The following is a 20,306-nucleotide window of genomic DNA, read 5'->3' on the forward strand; positions in this document are numbered from 1 at the left end:
GTTGCGTTGCTTATGCTCAATTTAATGCTTACTGTTGTGGGTGTGTGCTCATTTTATTTCACTTTCAGCATCTAAAGTGTATGGCTGCATCTGTCTGGTCACTAATGCTAGAGGTCATTCGTGTATTTTTTTGGGGGGGAATTTTACACTTTCTAGGCTTTCTGTGTGAAGGCTGGCAAGTCAAACACAAGCGTTTCACTCAATTAATTCCGAGACCTCATTTCATGCCCGCTTATTTTAAACCGCCTCTTTGCCGGATGTGTGCCACCATCTATTAGCTGCCTGCCTCTCTGATAGCCTCTATTGATTGCTTGATGAAAATCAAGCCTTTTCAACAAAAACATGAAATAGACACATAGAAGAAGAAAACAGCCACACGTCCGACAAAGACCCGAGTGTGTTGCGCACTTTCATTGTCTTCTGCGTCAATGCATGTTGACCCTCAATTTTGCGCTTTCTTATGCGCGCACATCCTCATCCACAGCATTGAGAATAGAATCAAATATGGGATGTTGAACAGCTCTCCAAACGTCTCGTTTTAGCCTGCGACGCGTGGTACGGGGTTGCGCACGGATGCACGAGGAAACTGGGCATGAAGATATGTGGTAAGTTACAGTGCCAACATTATTTCAGTCTTCAAAGGGCGCATGAGGTCAGCCGAGGTGCCAAAGTGGAGGGCACCTTTAACCATGCTGTTGTTGCTCTGTTGACCCAGGTGTGAATACATATGCCCTAGATAGGGAGCAAGAGACTGTCATTGCTCGTTTCCATCACACTAAAGGTCAGCGAGCTGTTATTTACCCTGTAGGCTACTGTGTGAACAGGGTCTTAGTCTTTTGTTCCCCCGTATCAGCCCTTGTTCACTCTCATTATAATTTTCTGGACAAAATAAAATAAATTATCCCCGAATGAGAGGTTTTTTGTAGGTTGCTCGGCAAGAGAAGAGAAAAATAGTCTGTAGGGAGTGGAGTGTGAATCATCAGTGTCTGGATGGAAATATTTTCTCACGGTCACTTAGGTAGCTTTTCGTAACTGGATTTGAAACTCTATATATCAGGAGAAAAAAGGGGCTGCCGGTGTTGCTCTCTCTCTAGTCTATTAGTTTCCTGGTGGGTGGTGCTCTCTCTCTCTCTCTCTCTCTCTCTCTCTCTCTCTCTCTCTCTCTCTCTCTCTCTCTCTCTCTCAACTTGTCTTTTTACGCCACACTGCTTTTTATAGCCCGCTAAAAGATGTGAAGAGGATTGGGTGTTTTTAAGATGATGACGTCTGGGAGGATGTGGCCAATGGTCCTGGTGAACTCTCAGTCGTTTTATTCTTGTGTCTCAAGGCCAGATCCTCTGATTCAATTTTGCCCTTTTTTTAATGAACGCGTAATGAGAACTATGCCCGATTATTGAAAAAACATGGATCGAACTAGTAATAGGTTTTCACATCCTACCTAAAACCGGGAAAAATTGAATGATCACTCTGTCATTCAAATTGTTGATGTGTGTAGGCTAATACACATCTTGCGCCAGCAGCTGCATATTCTGCTGTAGTTTGAGCTCATATAAAAAGCGTCTAAATACGTGTGTTCATTTATTTCTTTATGCATTTATTTATGTAGCATTTAATATTTTTGGAGAGATAGAGCTCATGCAGAAATGTATCTGAATAGACTCATTTGAACGATTTAAAGAAACGAAATAAATGCCTAATCCAGTGTGTAAACCACTGCTCAAATAAAACCATATTTTTAATCTGAAGATTCAGTGAATTTCAAACGTAAAGAATTGCTGTTTGATCAGAGTGGATGTTTTATTTTAATTGCATGCACAATAAAACATGCTCACCGTGGTTGTGAGGCCCAAAAAGCTTTTGGTCTTTAGCATGAGACAAAACAGAAAAATCTATTTTGATAGCCGCAATAAAATCGTGTAGCCTATTGATGTTCAGCGCATCGCCAAAGATTTACGGCATCGAATAGTCATTAGCTCTTATCAGAACCGAGCCTGAATGAGAGAGATTGGGATGCATGGTGGGCAGAGGGGAGTATTAACGGAGGCCTGTTTTCTCTGATAATATTGTGTGATAGTCCTGCTCAAAATGAAAGAGATAACCGGCACGCAAAGACACCGGGGCCCTCGTGACCGACAACGGATGCTCTTAGGAAATATGCTCTTAAATATTGAAAAATATTTTTTATAATCTAACTAACCATCTGTGTGACCAATGTTTCAGAATATTTAATAGCTATACTCAGACCTCCCTTTAATAAAATAAGTCGAAATAATAAAGAATATGCATCATGAACTAAACATATTTTGGGGCATATTGGTGTTTGACTCTCTTAAGTGGGTCTTTCTGCTTTGCCTAACATGTTTGTTCGTGTTCACGTAAGATGCTCCAATAAAGCATCCTCGATGGATCTATTGAATGTGCCTGTCGGCAGTTAATGTCATGGAGCATCTGGTCAGTCAAGCGGAATGTGAAGGATGATATAGAGCCAAACTCAACTGTGTTTCAACAGGGTTTCATGATCCAAAAAAAACACTCCCTACATGTCCTCTGATGTCATGGCTACACTAGCACCTCTGAACCTCAACCAATCCATAAATAGCGCTGTCCCACTAAAACCCCAGCCACTGGAATCACCTTTAGGTATAAATATGAGAGCACAACCCTATTGTTGGTTGCTTATGTTAAGCAACTGGTTGGAGATAACTTTTTCGCCCTAGCATCTAGAATCAAGGCTGAGGATATGTTTTGCAATTCTCCCCCCTGTTGTAATGATGCAGGTTTCCTGCAGAAGAACAACAGTCTAGATGAGAAGAGTCGTATGGTGGGAGCCTTCAAGGAGAGCGGGAAGAACCAGCTGACGTGTGACAACAGCGAGCGCTTCACACGCGCAGAGACAGACTTCTCCAACCTGTTCGCTCGAGGTAACGGCATCCTTCTCATTCTTAACGCTACTTTCGAATCTGATGCGTTGTTGCTTCATCTAACCTCCTAAGACCCAGGGGTATTTTTTTTTTTATTAATATTTTTTTATCTTAATGTTTAGAGCACAAGAAACAAATGGAATTTAAAACGCACGCACGCACACACACACACACACACACACAGATATATATATATATATATATATATATATATATATATATATATATATATATATATATATATATATATATATATTCAATTATTTCAATAATAATTTTTCAATGTATATATATATATATATATATATATATATATATATATATATATATATATATATTCAATTATTTCAATAATAATTTTTCAATTAAGTGCAATGTATCTATACGCTGAATCTAATTTGCATATGAATGTGTTCTTAGAGCAACATGTAATGAAAAAAAGAAGTGTAATAATGGGTAATAGTTGGTAACATTTTCATAATAATATCTAATACTTTATAGGAATATTAATGTATTTTCCTTCCATATTTACTTGTTGTGTCTCCCAAAATGCCTGGTAAACATGATTTAAGCCCCTGTGTGAATATTTATGATATCAGTGCCCTGTTTCGGTAAAAAAAACTGATTAGAAATTATCTTGATTAGAAACCCCATAACATTTTCCTGAGATGTTGATTAATATATATATATATATATATATATATATATATATATATATATATATATATATATATATATATATATATATATATATATTTCTTTTTCTTTTATTATTATTATTATTATTTTTTAAGTAGTCTGATTTAAATGATAATCAAAGCATTTTATCATATTTCTATAATTTGATAATTCAGTCGTTTTTAAAGACCAAGGAGAAGTTATTGTCCTAGTTAAACCTCAAACCTAATGGTATCTCTGAAAAGCCTTAAATGTTCTCTTTACTGGACATCCAGACTTAAAACTTGTAGCATTTAAAATAATTTAAATTCCAAAATTTGGGGTCAGAGTTTTCACCTCCACCACTTATTTTATTTGTATATATGAAAACACCTCTTATCTTTACATGCTTTCTCTATTCTAGATCTACTGCCCGCTAAAAATGGCGAGGAACCCACAATCCAGTTTCTTCTTGAAGTGGTGGAGATCCTCACCAATTACGTTCGCAAGACCTTCGACAGATCCACCAAAGTGCTGGACTTCCATCACCCTCACCAGCTTCTGGAGGGGATGGAGGGCTTCAACCTGGAGCTGTCTGATCAGCCAGAGTCCCTGGAGCAGATCCTGGTGGACTGCAGAGACACGCTCAAGTATGGAGTGAGAACAGGTACAGTACCAATGTTACAATTTCTCACATCGACTAGTCATCACATAACCAACATTAGTTTATCTTCAACATATATAATAATTTATCTTTTATATAACAACAGATATTTTAGCTGATTCTGATTTTAAACTGATGATGAATTCCTACAGGTTCTCCCTGTTTATCCACATAAGATATATCTTTATTATCCTATATTAAATGTTTTTCTGCAGGTGTGGTTTGTAGAAAGTAGAAAGTTTACATTAATTTAATGTGTCTTCAAATTATTTTGACATATCTCAGAAAATAACTTCATTTTATGTATATAAATTTTAAATTATATTTAAAATAGAAAACAGTTATTTTAATGTGTAATAATGATTCACATTAATGCAGCCTTGATGAGCACAAGAGAAGTCTTTCAAAAATCTAAAGCATCTTACCAACTGCAAACTCTTTGCTTTGTATTGTTGACATGTAGAAAGTGTTTTTGGTATTTTTGGTCTGGTATTTTTGGTCTGGTATTTGTTTGCACTTTTGTTCTTATAGTTCCTGTAAAATCTCTTCTCAGGTCATCCTAGATTTTTCAATCAGCTTTCATCTGGACTGGACATCATTGGTCTCGCTGGAGAATGGCTCACCTCTACTGCCAACACTAACATGTGAGTTATTTAAATAAGTCTCCTCTCCTCTCCTCTCCTCTCCTCTCCTCTCCTCTCCTCTCCTCTCCTCTCCTCTCCTCTCCTCTCCTCTCCTCTCCTCTCCTCTCCTCTCCTCTCCTCTCCTCTCCTCTCCTCTCCTCTCCTCTCCTCTCCTCTCCTCTCCTCTCCTCTAGTCTGCTCTCATCAAGTCTTCTCTTCTGTAGTATCTTCTCCTCTCCTGTAGCATCCTCCTCCCTCCTTAAGTCTCTCCTCTCCTCTAGTCTCCTCTTCTCTCCTCAAGTCTCTTCTCTCCTCAAGTCTCTTCTCTCCTCTAGTCTCCTCTCCTCTAGTCTCCTCTTCTCTCCTCAAGTCTCTCCTCTCCTCTAGTCTCCTCTTCTCTCCTCAAGTTTCTTCTCTCCTCTAGTCTCCTCTTCTCTCCTCTAGTCTCCTCTTCTCTCCTCAAGTCTCTTCTCTCCTCTAGTCTCCTCTCCTCTAGTGTCCTCTTCTCTCCTCTAGTCTCTTCTCTCCTCTAGTCTCCTCTTCTCTCCTCTAGTCTCCTCTCCTCTAGTCTCCTCTTCTCTCCTCTAGTCTCCTCTTCTCTCCTCAAGTCTCTTCTCTCCTCTAGTCTCCTCTCCTCTAGTGTCCTCTTCTCTCCTCTAGTCTCTTCTCTCCTCTAGTCTCTTCTCTCCTCTAGTCTCCTCTTCTCTCCTCTAGTCTCCTCTCCTCTAGTCTCCTCTTCTCTCCTCTAGTCTCCTCTTCTCTCCTCAAGTCTCTTCTCTCCTCTAGTCTCCTCTCCTCTAGTCTCCTCTTCTCTCCTCAAGTCTCTTCTCTCCTCAAGTCTCATCTTCTCTCCTCTTCTCTCCTCAAGTATCTTCTCTCCTCTAGTCTCTTCTCCTCTAGTCTCCTCTTCTCTCCTCTAGTCTCCTCTCCTCTAGTCCCCTCTTCTCTCCTCAAGTCTCCTCTCCTCTAGTCTCCTCTTCTCTCCTCTAGTCTCCTCTTCTCTCCTCAAGTCTCTTCTCTCCTCTAGTCTCCTCTCCTCTAGTCTCCTCTTCTCTCCTCAAGTCTCTTCTCTCCTCAAGTCTCCTCTTCTCTCCTCTTCTCTCCTCAAGTCTCTTCTCTCCTCTAGTCTTCTCTCCTCAAGTCTCCTCTCCTCTAGTCTCCTCTTCTCTCCTCTAGTCTCCTCTCCTCTAGTCTCCTCTTCTCTCCTCTATCTTCTCTAGTCTCCTCTCCTCTAGTCTCCTCTCCTCTAGTCTCCTCTTCTCTCCTCTAGTCTCCTCTCCTCTAGTCTCCTCTTCTCTCCTCTAGTCTCCTCTCTTCTAGTCTCCTCTTCTCTCCCCAAGTCTCTTCTCCTCTCCTCAAGTCTCCTCTTCTCTCCTCAAGTCTCCTCTTCTCTCCTCTAGTCTGCTCTTCTCAAGTCTCCTCTCCTCAAGTCTCCTCTTCTCTCCTCTAGTCTGCTCTCCTCTAGTCTGCTCTCCTCAAGTCTTCTCTCCTCAAGTCTCCTCTTCTCTCCTCAAGTCTCCGCTTCTCTTCTCAAGTCTCTTCTCTCCTCGTCTCCTCTTTTCTCCTCAAGCCTCATATCCTCTTCTCTCCTCAAGTCTCCTCTTTTCTCCTCAAGTCTCATCGTCTCCTCTTTAGTCTCCTCTCCTCCAGTCTCTTCTCCTCTCCTCAAATCTCTTCTCTTCTCCTCTCCTCAAGTCTCTTCTCCTCTCCTCAAATCTCTTCTCCTCTCCTCGAGACTCTTGTCTCAGTCTCCTCTTCTCAAGTCTTCTCTCCTCATGTCTCCTCTCCTTAAATCTCATCTTCTTTCCTCTTCTCCAGGCTCCTCCTCTCTCCTCTCAGTGTGGTCATTTGGAAATAACAACATGTTGTCTGTGTTATGTATAAAAGTATTTCCATTGCTCGGAGGTTATGTAAAGGGTTTGTTTGAGCGTTATGGCTAGAGGCGCTGTCTTTGTCAACTCTGTATCGAGTGATGTCTCTGATTGCTGTAACCACCCCAGTGCCCTGCAGGCACGTGAGATTGCATATTGATCAGCCCATAGAGTTATACATTTGGCCGCTGCGCTACATGATATAAAGAGCAAATTGACTTGAGCTGTTTTATTGGACATTTCTGTCTGATGAGTTGCTCATGCAGAGTATAAAGGTGATTAGGAAAGAACCAATAGTATAGATTGCACTGACACATTGAATATTTTTGTTCCTTTTTTAATTGCAGAAAACACAGGTGTAGAGTGATTCGTTTTTTTAGGTCAACCCGGAATACAACTTTCCCTTGACAAACTCTGTGACCAACAAAAGTTTAGGATTCCATCATAACCACAATTTTTATGAATTTTAAAGTGGAAAGAAACGAACTACACCACGATCACATGACTTCAGCGTCACCACCATTAAGCTTCCAACAACTCTTTCAGCATTTATTTAAAAGCATTTTCCCTGAAATTGATCATACTGAGTTAGAATAGTTTGCAAGAGTTTGATTTTAAACAGAATTAGACTGGGATAGTGACTGTGAGTAGATGAGTTTCAGCTGATGATGTTTAAAGACACAATATGGAAGATTTTTGAAAGAAAGAAAAAACAATAGAACAATGTTATATTTTTTTGTTGACTTGAAAGCCTACATTATCCCAAATGTTTCCAAGCGTGTTTAAATTCAGAGAAACAAGCAATTTTAACAAATGATAAAATGAGATTTAAACAATAAGACGCACCGTTTTAACCCTTTAACTGTCACCCCCGTTTTTGAGAATAGTCATGAAAATGCACTATCCAAACTTAAAAGGCTGTAATTCAAGAATGGTTTGGAATATAGACTTAAGTTTGGTCTTGATTTAAAGAAGACAATCAGCAGATTATTACTGAGGTGAAAGCATTTCAAAATATGAAAGAATGAAAAAGTTATGGAAGTTTAAATTTACTGAAAATGAAAAATACAGTACTAAATATTTTTTATTTTATATAAAATATATATTTTACAAAAAATGTTTTACTCTAAAATTACTATAAAAATAAAAGGCATATATCTAACCAAGTTGTGTTCCAAATTTGAAGTTGATATCACAAAAATTGAAGTCCCCATGAGATTTTGTTTAGGCGCTGTACCAAAAATAGCCACCGGGTGTCATTCAATTTCCATTGATTGTTTTTTTGATGCATTTTCCTGTAAATTTCTGTCCAAATATCACTTCCATCATAAAACAGTCACCACATATGGAACCTTGAGACTCAGACCTTTCCAATGATATGTGTTTTGTCAAGATTAGAAAAGATTTTGATTATAAAGTAGTTAAAATACATTTCGTAATATGAAACATGACACTGCCCACTAGGGGAGGAACCCGCTAGAAGAAATTAGAGTACCGTTTCCATGGTAACGCAACGTCTGATTTCAAAACGGTTTTCACAGGATGAATTTTGAGTTCGTAAGCTTTCGAAAGATACCTAATTTATGATAATTACTAAAATATATGATACGAAAAAAAGGCAATCAAAAAAAGAGCGCCAAGCGTCCCACCTGTGGGACGGTGACAGTTAAAGGGTTAAGCTATATAACAGCTCTTCGAACACAATTCGACTTACTGGCTAAATCTCGTTTTCTTGATTTACCTTGAGTACCATATTTTAATAATAATAATAATAATAATAGATTTTATTTATAACGCACTTTTCATTCCGAAGAATCTCAAAGTGCAATAATGGAAAAGGGAAAAAAAGAAGAAAAAAAAAGATTAACAAGTAAAAATATAGAATCATACAAACAATCAACCAACACATAACAGTTAAAAGCTTTTCTGAACAGAAAAAAGAGCTGATGGTGGAAGTCTCTGTAAGCTCCACAGTACACTGTGGTCCACTCCATGTATTACATTTCTCCCAGCGCTAGAAGCTCTATTGCTATACATTCCCAATTCGGCAGTGTCCTGATGACGTCTGACAGCTGAAGACCAGATGATGGGGATCGCTGCAGCACCATGCAGGAGGCCAACTAAGTTTTCCAGGCACTTCTGTGGATACACCGGGGTCGGTGCAGTCCAAGCCATTCCACGGCCGCAATGCAAGACGGAACAGCAGCGCAGCCAAGAAGCGGAACATCTCAACATCATGCCAGACGCTGATGGCGCTGGGCCGGTGCAAACGCCGCCAATCAACCGGCAACCTCAGCCACCATGCAGTTCAAGCCCGAGGGAGACCACCAGTGAGCAGCCGACACCCAGAAGAGAGAGCAGCCGCAGCGAGCAACATCAAATGTCCAGAACCAACCGCAAAACAAAAACAGCAGAGAAGCGGTGGAAAACGGCGAACGGTGAACAACGTCCTCTCAATGGCTGCCAGCAATCAGCAACAGTCCCAATTGTGGCTCTGACTGTTTGACTAGTCACAGTCATAATAAAATTAAATTAAATCGAAATCTAACTGCACAGTTAACATGATTTGTGGGTGGATAAGCGGCGAACAGACAACGCCAGCGTCCTCTCCCCCGCATTGCTAAGCCAACTATTTTACCATGCCTAATATCGTTCTAGCTTTCTGCGTCTCATTGTAGCCACAGAGAAAATGCACAGAATAGCAATATATAACATAACTTTTCAGCACACTTAAATGTATCTAATGTGATAAAACAGCGCTGAGTTACCCCACATACACATAAGCGGAAGAAGCAGAAGCGGCTGTGTTTTGAACAAGCGACCTTTAGTGGTGAACATTACATATTGTGCCTTTAATGTCCCCAACAACCAAGTCCCATTAAGTTGCTTATTAGCAACCACCTTTTTTAAGACGAGTAAAAGCTTAAAAGTAGGGTATAACTGATATATTTTGTCAGAATAAAATGTGAAAATATCTTGAGCTTGTTATTTCAGACATGTAACAAAAAACCCATTGACATTGGGAAGATGGAAACTAAGTGCTAAAATGCTAAAACTCCTTTGCGTTTTTTTGGCCTACAAATGTATGTCATCCATACAGCACTCTGGGGCTAGTCATCACAAATTTTCTTCAGCGAATATGTCACAGGAATGGTCTATTTTTGAGTCATTTTCTGGATAGACACAATTCTTCAAATCTACCTTTCCTAATATGTAACACACCCAAACGATCACCGCTGATGATACAATTTTTGGATTTGTGCTACTTGGAAATTTGTACTCAAAACCTTATTCTTAGATATAGCCTTTATGACCACTTCCCCAGGTTAAAACAGGCCCTTTATCTAATATAAAAACAGAAGCTTTTGTACTTTTTTTCTCAGAAAGCTTATGACTGAGCCTGTGCAGCACTGAAGAGTCTTACAACACTAAAGCACAGAATGGACTTGTACCAAATCTATTTAACAGCCCATTGATTGTGTCTGACTGTGGGCTGGTAGGAAGTCTGTGCCAGCTGGGACCAGCCAGTCGGAGAGCGTTTGCATCCCTGCGGGCTGAGCAGTCTGGCCATCGCATATACTCCCAGAGGCCATTTTGATCTCAGAGGACCAAGCACTTCATTACAGCTGTCTTTCTTAATATAAATAGAGAGCTTCTTATAATAGAAGTCACTTACGACGAGAAAGGCCTTGTTAAATAGCCATAACTATGAACAATGGGTTTTTGCAATGGGGAATTACTTTGATTAATATCCTCTTAAGCAAATTTATGACACATACGAAGAGGAAAAGAGCGGAGCCAAAAACATAAAAGAATTCATAGTGTTTGTTTTAGATAAAGTGAGCTGCCTACACTTTTAGAAGAAAAGGTTCTATATAGAACCCTAAAAGGTTCTATCGACGCTACGTAGTTCGAACCCCAAAAGGTTCACTGCAAAAAATGCTTTTCTTACTTAGTATTTTTGTCTGGTTTCTAGTCCAAACATCTAAACATTCTTAAAACAAGAAGTATTTACTAGACAAGCAAAAGTAATTGTCTTATTTTGGGGAAAAAATACTCAAAATTAAGAGAGTTTTTGCTTAGATAAGAAATGCATTTTTTTCTTTGATAAGAAATTCTTTCTGCAGTGTTCTAGAACCCTTTTTAAGTGCCAAAAGCATAAAAGGGTCTTTGGAGTATACTCAACTATACTTCTATATAGCCTTTTAAGGGTGGTGCCGATTGAACCTTTTCTTCTAAGAGTGTAGATAGCCAGTATTTTAGGGCATCATGCACTTCCGATATGATATCTGTTTATGTTGCCCTACGATATCCCATTTCGGACTACATCTAAAGCAGTAGGCTATCACATGTAATGCTGCCTTCAAGGGCATGAAGTCAGATACATAAACCCAAATAACTACATCAGAATTCAAAATGGTTAAAATCATTAATTGCTTCACTCTTGTTTGTACATGGTATCACAACTAAAAGTTTTTGTTACATTAAGCAAACTGATTAACTACTTTTAACGGAAAAGAGCAGATTTGGCTGTTTTACTTAAATGTGCAATGCATCCGTATCATTCACTTCCATCACCAACATAAATTTTACTGCTTGATAGACTGCCATTTGTTATCATAATATATTATTAATTTACTATCATAATCATAAACTCTGGTAGCAAATCGTTTTACTGCTAACTGCACTTATTTTACCTAACCCCAAACTGCTCCCAACGAGCTGGATGGTGCCTTGCATGGCAGACACCGCCGTTGGTGTGTGAATGAGTGTGGATGGGTGAATGTGAGGCAACATGTAAAGCGCTTTGAATGGCCATAGGGTCTGTTGAAAGCGCTATATAAATGCAGTCCATTTACCATTTATTTTAGGCCTATACTTATTTATAGGCTGCCAAATAAGTTGGATATATTGCATTCCAGTTCTTAATAATAATATTATTAAGATAATTTCTTGGATAATTGGGCAAAACAAGTCAAAAACTTTTTCACAAAAAATTGTTGATCAAGCCTTCGTCTAGCGATCCCAATACTCAAGTTTGGCTTTAAAGCACAACATTCACAAATCATGAATGGCATAACTCTGGACCAATGAATGGTCAAACTCATGCTGATGTAAACCAAACATCTGATGCGTAGCATAGGCCCATTAATGTTAATAAAACAATCGTGGTATCATGGAAAAAAAGTTCAATATATAGATATAGATATGATTCCTATAGATATGAGTTTTGTGTGTGCTAGGGGTGTGCGATATGCCTATATTTCATCTCCGATAATATCGTAATTGTTGTTTTAACTATGTGCTGATCTGACATTATCGAGTAGGCTATATCCCTCACACACACAGAGTGTGTGTGCACATACACTACTACATGATTTAGTCTTAAAGATTAGACTAGTTTAGGTGAACACTTTCTCTGCATGTAAGTCTATATATCATAAATGTGATATTTATTTTATACAAGTTTACTAAACAAGAATTTTAAGTGACTTACATTTTTTGACCATATTGCCCATTTTAACTCTAATTCACTAACGAGAATAGTTCAAAACAAAGTCACAGCACTGTAATCGCATCTCTGGGCAACACATGCAGTGTTTCCTTAATGAATGAATCAGCTTTTTGAACGAATCAGTTGAATCATTGATTCAGTGACTAAGATAGATTTATGCCCTGTCCCAAATGGCACCCAAAACCCTTACAGTCTTCCTCTGAGTCCGCCCTTTCACAACGTAATGCCGCTTTGATTGCCGGGTAGAAGTCCTCTGCGTAGCTCAGCTCAGCTGAAGTGTGTATCGAGGGCCCATAGCAGCCGCAAAGGGGGAGCTCATGAGCATCCTTCTTTAAGCTTAAATGAATAATGGGACACCCTACGGTCTTGTGGACTTAACGGACATACACACGCAATGGCCATTGTAAGTCCACAAGGCCGAAAGTGCACATGAAGTGCGCCATTTGGGACAGGGCTTAAAGGGTTACTTCAGCGATTAGCATATGGCTTTGTATCAGTAGAAAGCCTGGAGTATAATCAAATGATTGGGCTTTCCCCCCTCATATCCCCCTGAGACAAGAGATTTATGCATTTTATTTCTAGAAAAATTCCTCCTATGATGCAAATTGACGATATTTGCATCATAGGAGGAATGTTTGGCCAGAGGCTAAAGACTACAGCCAGCAGAGAGAGCTATTTCTGCATGTTTTGAACCCGTGTATGGGGGATGGAGATCACACTCAGAGCTCTGCTCGCAGCTACAGGCAATATTTCATAATTTCTATGAAAGTTAAGCTTGCAAAAGCATGAACTGAAACGCGTCAGACTGAACTCGCGTTGTGAATGTATGACGCGAGTGTAGTCGTGATTACCTCAGCTCTCATCACGAGAGCTCATCAGCTCATTCATCTGACTCCTACAGTTAGTGCTCAGTGCTGTGATACTCACGCGGTGACTCACTCATTATATTGAACACACACGTTCAGTTTTTAATTGTAGTGTCTTCTCCAACTCAGTCACAGTAACCAAGTTGGTGGCTTTGGGAATGGCCTCACAGGGTAGCGAAGCATTCTGGGAATTGTAGTCTTTCATCCCCATGAGACAAAAATACATGTTCTGTCTTTTCTCAGTCTAGAAGGCACCAAATTCAAAAATAATTTCACATTTCTACTACATTGATGATCCAGTTTAAATACAGATTCATCTTCCCAGCGCTGAAGTACCCCTTTAAGATAGTCAAATGATTCGTTCCTGAATGAATCGGTCGTTTGAATGAATCAGTTGAATCTCAATGACTCACTCATTAACAGTGACTTGTTGCCGCCTACTGGCAGTTTTAAAGTATCTTTTCATGTTTTAAATCATTTCAAATATCAGTATTCAATGAAAGGTTGTGTTTAAAACATCAAAACATTATTTATGCATAACTGCAGGTTATTTGTCACCTCTAAGCTCATTAAACAGTCTGTGTAAATGCCACTTCAAATGCTGCTTCTGTGTATTCTCTTTATAGCGGAAGATTAATTTTGTTGATACTTATTTAATTTGATTGGTAGCAGCCCTGTTGTGTCTTATTATTAAAATTGAATTTGATTAAATTCATGAAAGGTAAAAATGCTCATAAAAGGAAAAAAACTTTTTAGAAAAGATTATTTCTGTCACTGACTGCTATGAACAGACCACCGCACAGAATATGAATATCAAAAACTGTAAGTGTCAGCCGATCACCAGCAACAAGATACCAGCACAATAACACACTCAGCAAAATATCGTCTAATTATCGTTGTAGAGAAAATCCCAGAAAATATCAACATATCAATTTTTTTGTCAATATCGCACATAGTGATGCCAAATTTAGTGTTATTACCAGGGATTTTAAGTTGATTTTGTTTTGGAACTTTTAGAAAACGTTCACTATAGATTTTTCTCAACATTGACTTTGCTGACTTTATCGACTTCAAACAGGTGTCGCTCAATCTTTTTTTTTTTATAGATAATGTGAAAATATCTTATTTTTGACAATTTGCTCATTGCAGCTTATTTTGCCAGCACATATATAGTTATATAGTTAATAGATATATTACAGCCTATTATCTATAGATCAGTGTTTCCATGTTTCAGATCAACACACCCCTTATAATGTCATAACTTGGCAACTTGTGTATCATTTAGAATTCCGAGTTGCCCACTTGTAAATATAGCGTTCCTCAGTCATTAATCTTCTTTGAACTCATAATTCTGATATTTCCAACTCCATTTGAAGGGCACACATAAAAAGCCATTTCCAGAGAGCATTGTGATTAGTTACATTTAATATGGCTGAAAAAGCAACATTATTGCCTATTTAACCCCATATGTGTGCTTTGCATGAAGAACACTATATGTTTGACTAAGTATATCCAAATGAACACAATATTGATATGAACCCCATATCTGAATTCATATGTTCAGCTCACTATGGCAGCTCACTACTCTAAGTGTTTTCTTTGGCATTTGCCTTATTTGATTTTTAACATCCACAAGTGCGGCTGACATTTGAGAAGTCAAGAGGTGATCGATGGTGTTGGGTGGCTTCCTGTATTAAACCTTGAATTTTGCCCTTTCTTCATATCTTTTTCCTGTAAAGCACAGATATGTTGTTCAAAAGCACGAGGCTATATTTGTATCCAAAGGCAAATGGAGTGATGGTAGTGCTTTTACATGAAGTACTAATGGCAGAAGTGTTAGTTCACTAGGTGAGAGTGTGGGAGTCTCTCTGGGAGGAGGAAGTTGATTAGTTCTTCACTCTTACGCTGAAGCATTTTCAGGTGCTCAAAATCTCAAAATAAACATTTCTCCTTCTCTCCCACATTATGCCGTCTTTATAGCTCGAGGGATGAAGCTGTTGTGTTCGCCTCCCACTGCTCGCTGCCCCATTTTGAAGGATTTCACCTGCAATGTTTTAGAATGTTTCATTTCTGCACTGCTGAGATTGTTGCTTCAGCTGCTGCCACCTTCACACAAGCACACACACACACACACAAATGCTCTATAGAAAGGGCTTTGTGAGAAGAGAAAGGGGAGTGTCCTATTCTGTAACTGGACAGGCTGCGAATGCTGCTTATTCTGTCATTATTCACCGTGACTAATTTAGACCCATTATTTCCCATCAGCGGTGACACACAATGACCGGCAGGCTAATGGACTGACACACACACAAAGAATTAACCACTTTTAAAATAGCTTCACATAAAAGACAAAAAAATATATAGTTTTACATACTTTCGGCTGGTTTCTATGCATTTCAAGGAGCGTGTATGTCTTTTTGAAGGTGTTGCTGCTTGCTAGTAAAGGTCTCTGTATGATACATTATTTTCAGTAGTTGATGTAGATATTGATATCTGACCAGACTGGCCAATATAATGATGATATAATACTGAAATACTGAATTAAGGAGTATTTACCCTATATTCCAAAATCACTTTTCAATTAAATGTATTATTCATTAATAATCACAACAAAAACTGTGGGTCCCCTTTTGTCCACTTGATCACCATGTGCTTAAACCATATGATTATGATTTTATGTTACGCAAATGTATGGCACAATTTCATAATAGTATGCAATGGATACCGCAGGTCCCACATTGTCCCGCCACAATATTCAGGCAGGTATTACATTTCCGTTTGGTTTCTCCTCCTTTGTAGACATGAACATGCAATTTGTCAAATCCAACACGTGTAAGGTCTGCGGACAAATACATTGTTCTATTTATATGACATTATGACAGCCGGAATCATGTTTTAGCTGCATGTTATTGATGATTCTCGGTTATTTTTACTGTCTTAAATCTTTGTTTCTTTTGTGACGGAGCTGAACAATGAGTCTGCCCGGGGCTATTCCCTGTCCTAGTTGTGTTCCATCACACTTTCTCTGAATGAGATGGATTTGTGCTGGAGCGTGTTCTTATCTCGTGCGCGCAGCCGTCCCCTCATTTGTGCGCTGTCTGTCCCCCGTCAGGCTGAACTCCTCCATTTAGACGGACAGATAGCCATCAGAGTGCTGACTCCCTTCATTAAAAACCCCTGAAATGAGCCCTTATCTAGTCTATCACAGCCGTCTTTTAATTAGCGATATTCAAATCAGCCGACAGGGACAGAATGTTCCTCTGATGAACAGTGTGTAATGTTTGCAGGGAAGTAAGTGGCTCTCGTCTGATTTTGACGATTTGGAGAAGCTGGACATATGAATGTCATAAATATAAATCTAAAATGAAACGAACCCCATAACCAAGTCAAATTTGATCCCAAAATAAATAATCAATTAATAAATAATAAACACCGAACATTAATTCCATTATCGCCACCAGCACTCTTGTAATGCCTCTCGTCCAATCAGAATGTAGGGCCAAAACTAATTCACCAATCAAAAATTACCATAAAATAGGCCCTAATGTAGGGTAAATGTGAAATAATTTGGGAGACCACTGTAAAAAGATTGGAGATCAATGTAAAATAGGCTTAATTATCTTTATGACAAGTGTAATTGATTTTATCACTGGATTAGCTATATATTTTTGCTCTCCTAAATGTTTAACCAAATCATAGTGTGAAGAAATGATATCCAATAATAAATTAAATCGTAGAATCGAGGATCAAAACTAACTCACTAATCAAAAATCATCCATGTAAATAATGTGAATGTGAAAAATAATATATATTTTAAAAAAATAGGCTTCGTTATCTTTATGAAAAGTGTAATTGTAATTGTAGCTATTATTGGGGATCATTTATTTAGGCTACACTATTGTTACACTTTTAGAAGAGCAAAAAAAAACAGAACAAAAAACAATTCTAGGCTAGGCCTTCTTGTGTCTAAATAGGCTAGTAAATATTAATCTCAAACAAACTTTGCAATCCAAATCCAATTTCATCCCATTTTTTAAAACACCATAACTTACTTCCATGACAGGTAATTAGGCCTATATCGTAACCTTTTTTTTTTTTTTTTTTTTTTTTACACTCTACGATTGTAACACGATATATCGGCACTCTTGGGAAGCCTCTCATCTAATCAGAATCGAGGACAACAACAAAAAAATCAGAAATCACCAATCTTCATTTATCTTCACGAAAAGTGTCATTTATTTTATAATTGGAGATCATTTATTTACACTAGATTATGGTTTGATTAACCTTTCAGGGGGGGAAACGTGTGACTAAATACGTTCTTCCTGTGTTTTGTCTGTTCAGGTTCACGTATGAGATCGCGCCTGTGTTTGTTCTGATGGAGCAGCTGACCCTAAAGAAGATGAGAGAGATCATTGGCTGGCCTAACGGTGATGGCGATGGACTCTTCTCACCAGGTAAATTATCAATCGAAATAATCCATAACAAACCAATTGGTTTACCATAGCATGCATACAAATAGGGAATGATGACAATAGGACTTATTTTAATGTCGGCTTAATTTCTTTTATAGCCTATTTATTTTTGATAAACCAGTTGTGATGCTGAAATACACTGAATGCTCATCTATTCACAGGTGGTGCCATATCAAACATGTACAGTGTGATGGTTGCGCGGTATAAGTATTTCCCAGAAGTCAAAACCAAAGGCATGTCTGTAGCGCCACGACTCGTGCTTTTCACTTCTGAACATGTAAGTGCACACTGCAGTTAAACAGGGGACGTGTCTCCCTCTAGGGGTCATTGATTATTTCTGTACCCTTAATTGTATTATAGCTATTCTATTTCTATGTAGTATTTTGGTCATTTGCTTGACTGACAACACTATTTATATTTTGCAGAGTCATTATTCAATCAAAAAGGCAGGAGCTGTATTGGGATTTGGCAAAGAGAACGTCATTCTCCTGAAGACAGATGAGAGGTATCATGACAATACAGTAAAAATACATTAAAAAGCACAAACCTATGTTTAGAACAACTTTAACACCTATTTACTTCTCCGTGCACTTTCCAGATGTTATAAATAAATATAAATAATAAAACACATAATGTATCTTAATAAATAATATAATAATAATCTTATTATTATTTATTTTTATTTTTTTAAATATGAAGGAAGAACAAAACTCTAACCTTGGTTGAGGTATTTATTTGACCAAATATTTTACAAATATGTATATAGTCTATATTAAAATACATTAATATTTTATTATTTAAAAATAATAATAATAATAAATAAGTACATTAAAAAAAAATAGGCTAAATTGCACAATTCAAAAGAACAATTCTTAAAAAAAACATATATAGATAAAAGGGTAAAGATACAAATAAAATATTTTTTTCTTTGGGTCAAATATTTTTTTTTTAGACTTTATATAAATAGTAGGTAACAACACAGGTATATTGGATAGATCTGGAAGAGTACATTCTCAGTCAGGGAGAGACAGGGAACCCACATTTTATAAATAAATCGTGACGTCCTGAGGCTCTAAACATTACACATTCATATAGCAATATTTGACATGAGTTCCATTCATTCCTCATATGAGGAACTTGGAGGGCATGTCTGACTTCCAATGTCACTTGGTAACTTTCTTTCAAAGCTTATGTTTTATTTGCTTTTCAAGTCCCTCCCACTTATACCTCATTGGCTGTCTTGTTTAGGGGGCGTGTCATACCTTCTGACTTAGAGGCCAAGGTCCTTGATGCCAAACAGAAGGTGTGTAAATGCACATACTTACACTGCACTGTTCTGTGCTGTTGAGACAAGTGAGTGAGAGTATTTAACCTGTGTGCCTGAGAGGTCTGGATCAATACCGGCGCAGTTATCCTCAAGCTGATGGATGATTTGACCTTTATGTGCTAATTCTAAGTGTTCTGTTAATTAAGTGGCACTCTGCCATTAGGGCATTATCCTTAAATGGTGCATTAACATTAAATGTTTATTTTAGGGTTATGTGCCCCTGTTTGTGAATGCGACGGCTGGCACCACAGTATATGGAGCATTCGATCCCATCAATGACATTGCCGACATCTGCGAGAAGTACAACCTGTGGTTGCATGTGGATGTAAGTGTGACTCAAATGAATGCATTTCCAATTAATGCTTTAGCTAAAATGGTAACTAAATATAGTATATGAATCACTGAATGAATGAATGAATCCCCAGGGTGCATGGGGCGGAGGACTGTTGATGTCCAGGAAACACCGTCACAAGCTAAGCGGCGTTGAGAGGTATGTACAAAAAATATAGGCGAATATAGGTGCTAAAATGACTATATTAAAAGAAAGGTGTGAGCTGAAATCCCACTTGCTTGTTTGTTTCAGGGCAAACTCTGTCACATGGAACCCTCATAAGATGATGGGTGTGCCATTGCAGTGTTCAGCCATCCTGGTTAGAGAGAAGGTGAGACTTGGACATAAACAGACATATACAGCACTGTTCAAAAGTTTGGGGCCAGTTAGATTCAGGTTTTTTTTATGAAACTAAGAGCTGATTAAATGTATCAAAAGTCAAATAAATGCTATTCTTTTGAACTATCTATTCATCAAAGTATCCTGAAGAAAAATGTATCACGTTTTTCAGAAAAATCTGAAGCAGCACAACTGTTTTCAACATTAAAGGGATAGTTCACCCAAAGATGAAAATCTGATGTTTATCTGCTTACCCCCAGTGCATCCATCATGTAGGTGTGTTTGTTTCTTCAGTAGAACACAAATGAAGATTTTTTACTCCAACCGTTGCTGTGTGCCAGTCATATAATGGTGTGAATGGGTAACAATTCTATGAGAGGAAAACAAACAAACAAAAAAACATTCTTAGACAACATGCCCACAAACCCTGCTGCTCCTGACGACACATTGATGTCTTAAGACACGAACCGATCGGTTTCTGTGAGAAACACAACAGTATTTATGTTATTTTTTTACCTCATATCCCGTCAAGCCTCATCAAGTTTTCCCATCGGCTATTACTTCCGTCTGATAAGGTCAAACTGGCGCGATCATAGATGTATTGTATGTTGATTTATCATTCGACTGATACGCGCAGGCACTAATGAGCAATAATGATTATATGACTGGCACACAGCAAAGGTTGGAGTTAAAATTATTCATTTATGTTCTACTGAA

At 38.2% G+C, this 20,306-nt stretch overlaps 1 protein-coding gene across 4 annotated transcripts in view; it reads left to right on the forward strand.

Annotated features, from left to right (window-relative positions):
- The window catches only part of gad1b (glutamate decarboxylase 1b), a 28,095-nt gene that overhangs the window by 2,952 nt on the left and 4,837 nt on the right, over positions 1 to 20,306 (forward strand). For 2 of the 4 annotated variants that reach the window (XM_067458902.1, XM_067458901.1), the window contains exons 3-13: positions 543 to 605; positions 2,778 to 2,921; positions 4,003 to 4,245; positions 4,796 to 4,886; positions 17,462 to 17,574; positions 17,754 to 17,869; positions 18,018 to 18,097; positions 18,841 to 18,895; positions 19,128 to 19,244; positions 19,345 to 19,409; positions 19,503 to 19,581. In XM_067458902.1, the coding sequence (XP_067315003.1) occupies positions 543 to 605; positions 2,778 to 2,921; positions 4,003 to 4,245; positions 4,796 to 4,886; positions 17,462 to 17,574; positions 17,754 to 17,869; positions 18,018 to 18,097; positions 18,841 to 18,895; positions 19,128 to 19,244; positions 19,345 to 19,409; positions 19,503 to 19,581 (1,166 nt within the window). The remainder of the gene's footprint in view (positions 1 to 542; positions 606 to 2,777; positions 2,922 to 4,002; positions 4,246 to 4,795; positions 4,887 to 17,461; positions 17,575 to 17,753; positions 17,870 to 18,017; positions 18,098 to 18,840; positions 18,896 to 19,127; positions 19,245 to 19,344; positions 19,410 to 19,502; positions 19,582 to 20,306) is intronic. The other 2 variants (XM_067458904.1, XM_067458903.1) reach the window with 1 other exon arrangement.

This window comes from Pseudorasbora parva, chromosome 12, assembly GCF_024679245.1.
Source record: "Pseudorasbora parva isolate DD20220531a chromosome 12, ASM2467924v1, whole genome shotgun sequence".
Taxonomy (NCBI): domain Eukaryota; kingdom Metazoa; phylum Chordata; class Actinopteri; order Cypriniformes; family Gobionidae; genus Pseudorasbora; species Pseudorasbora parva.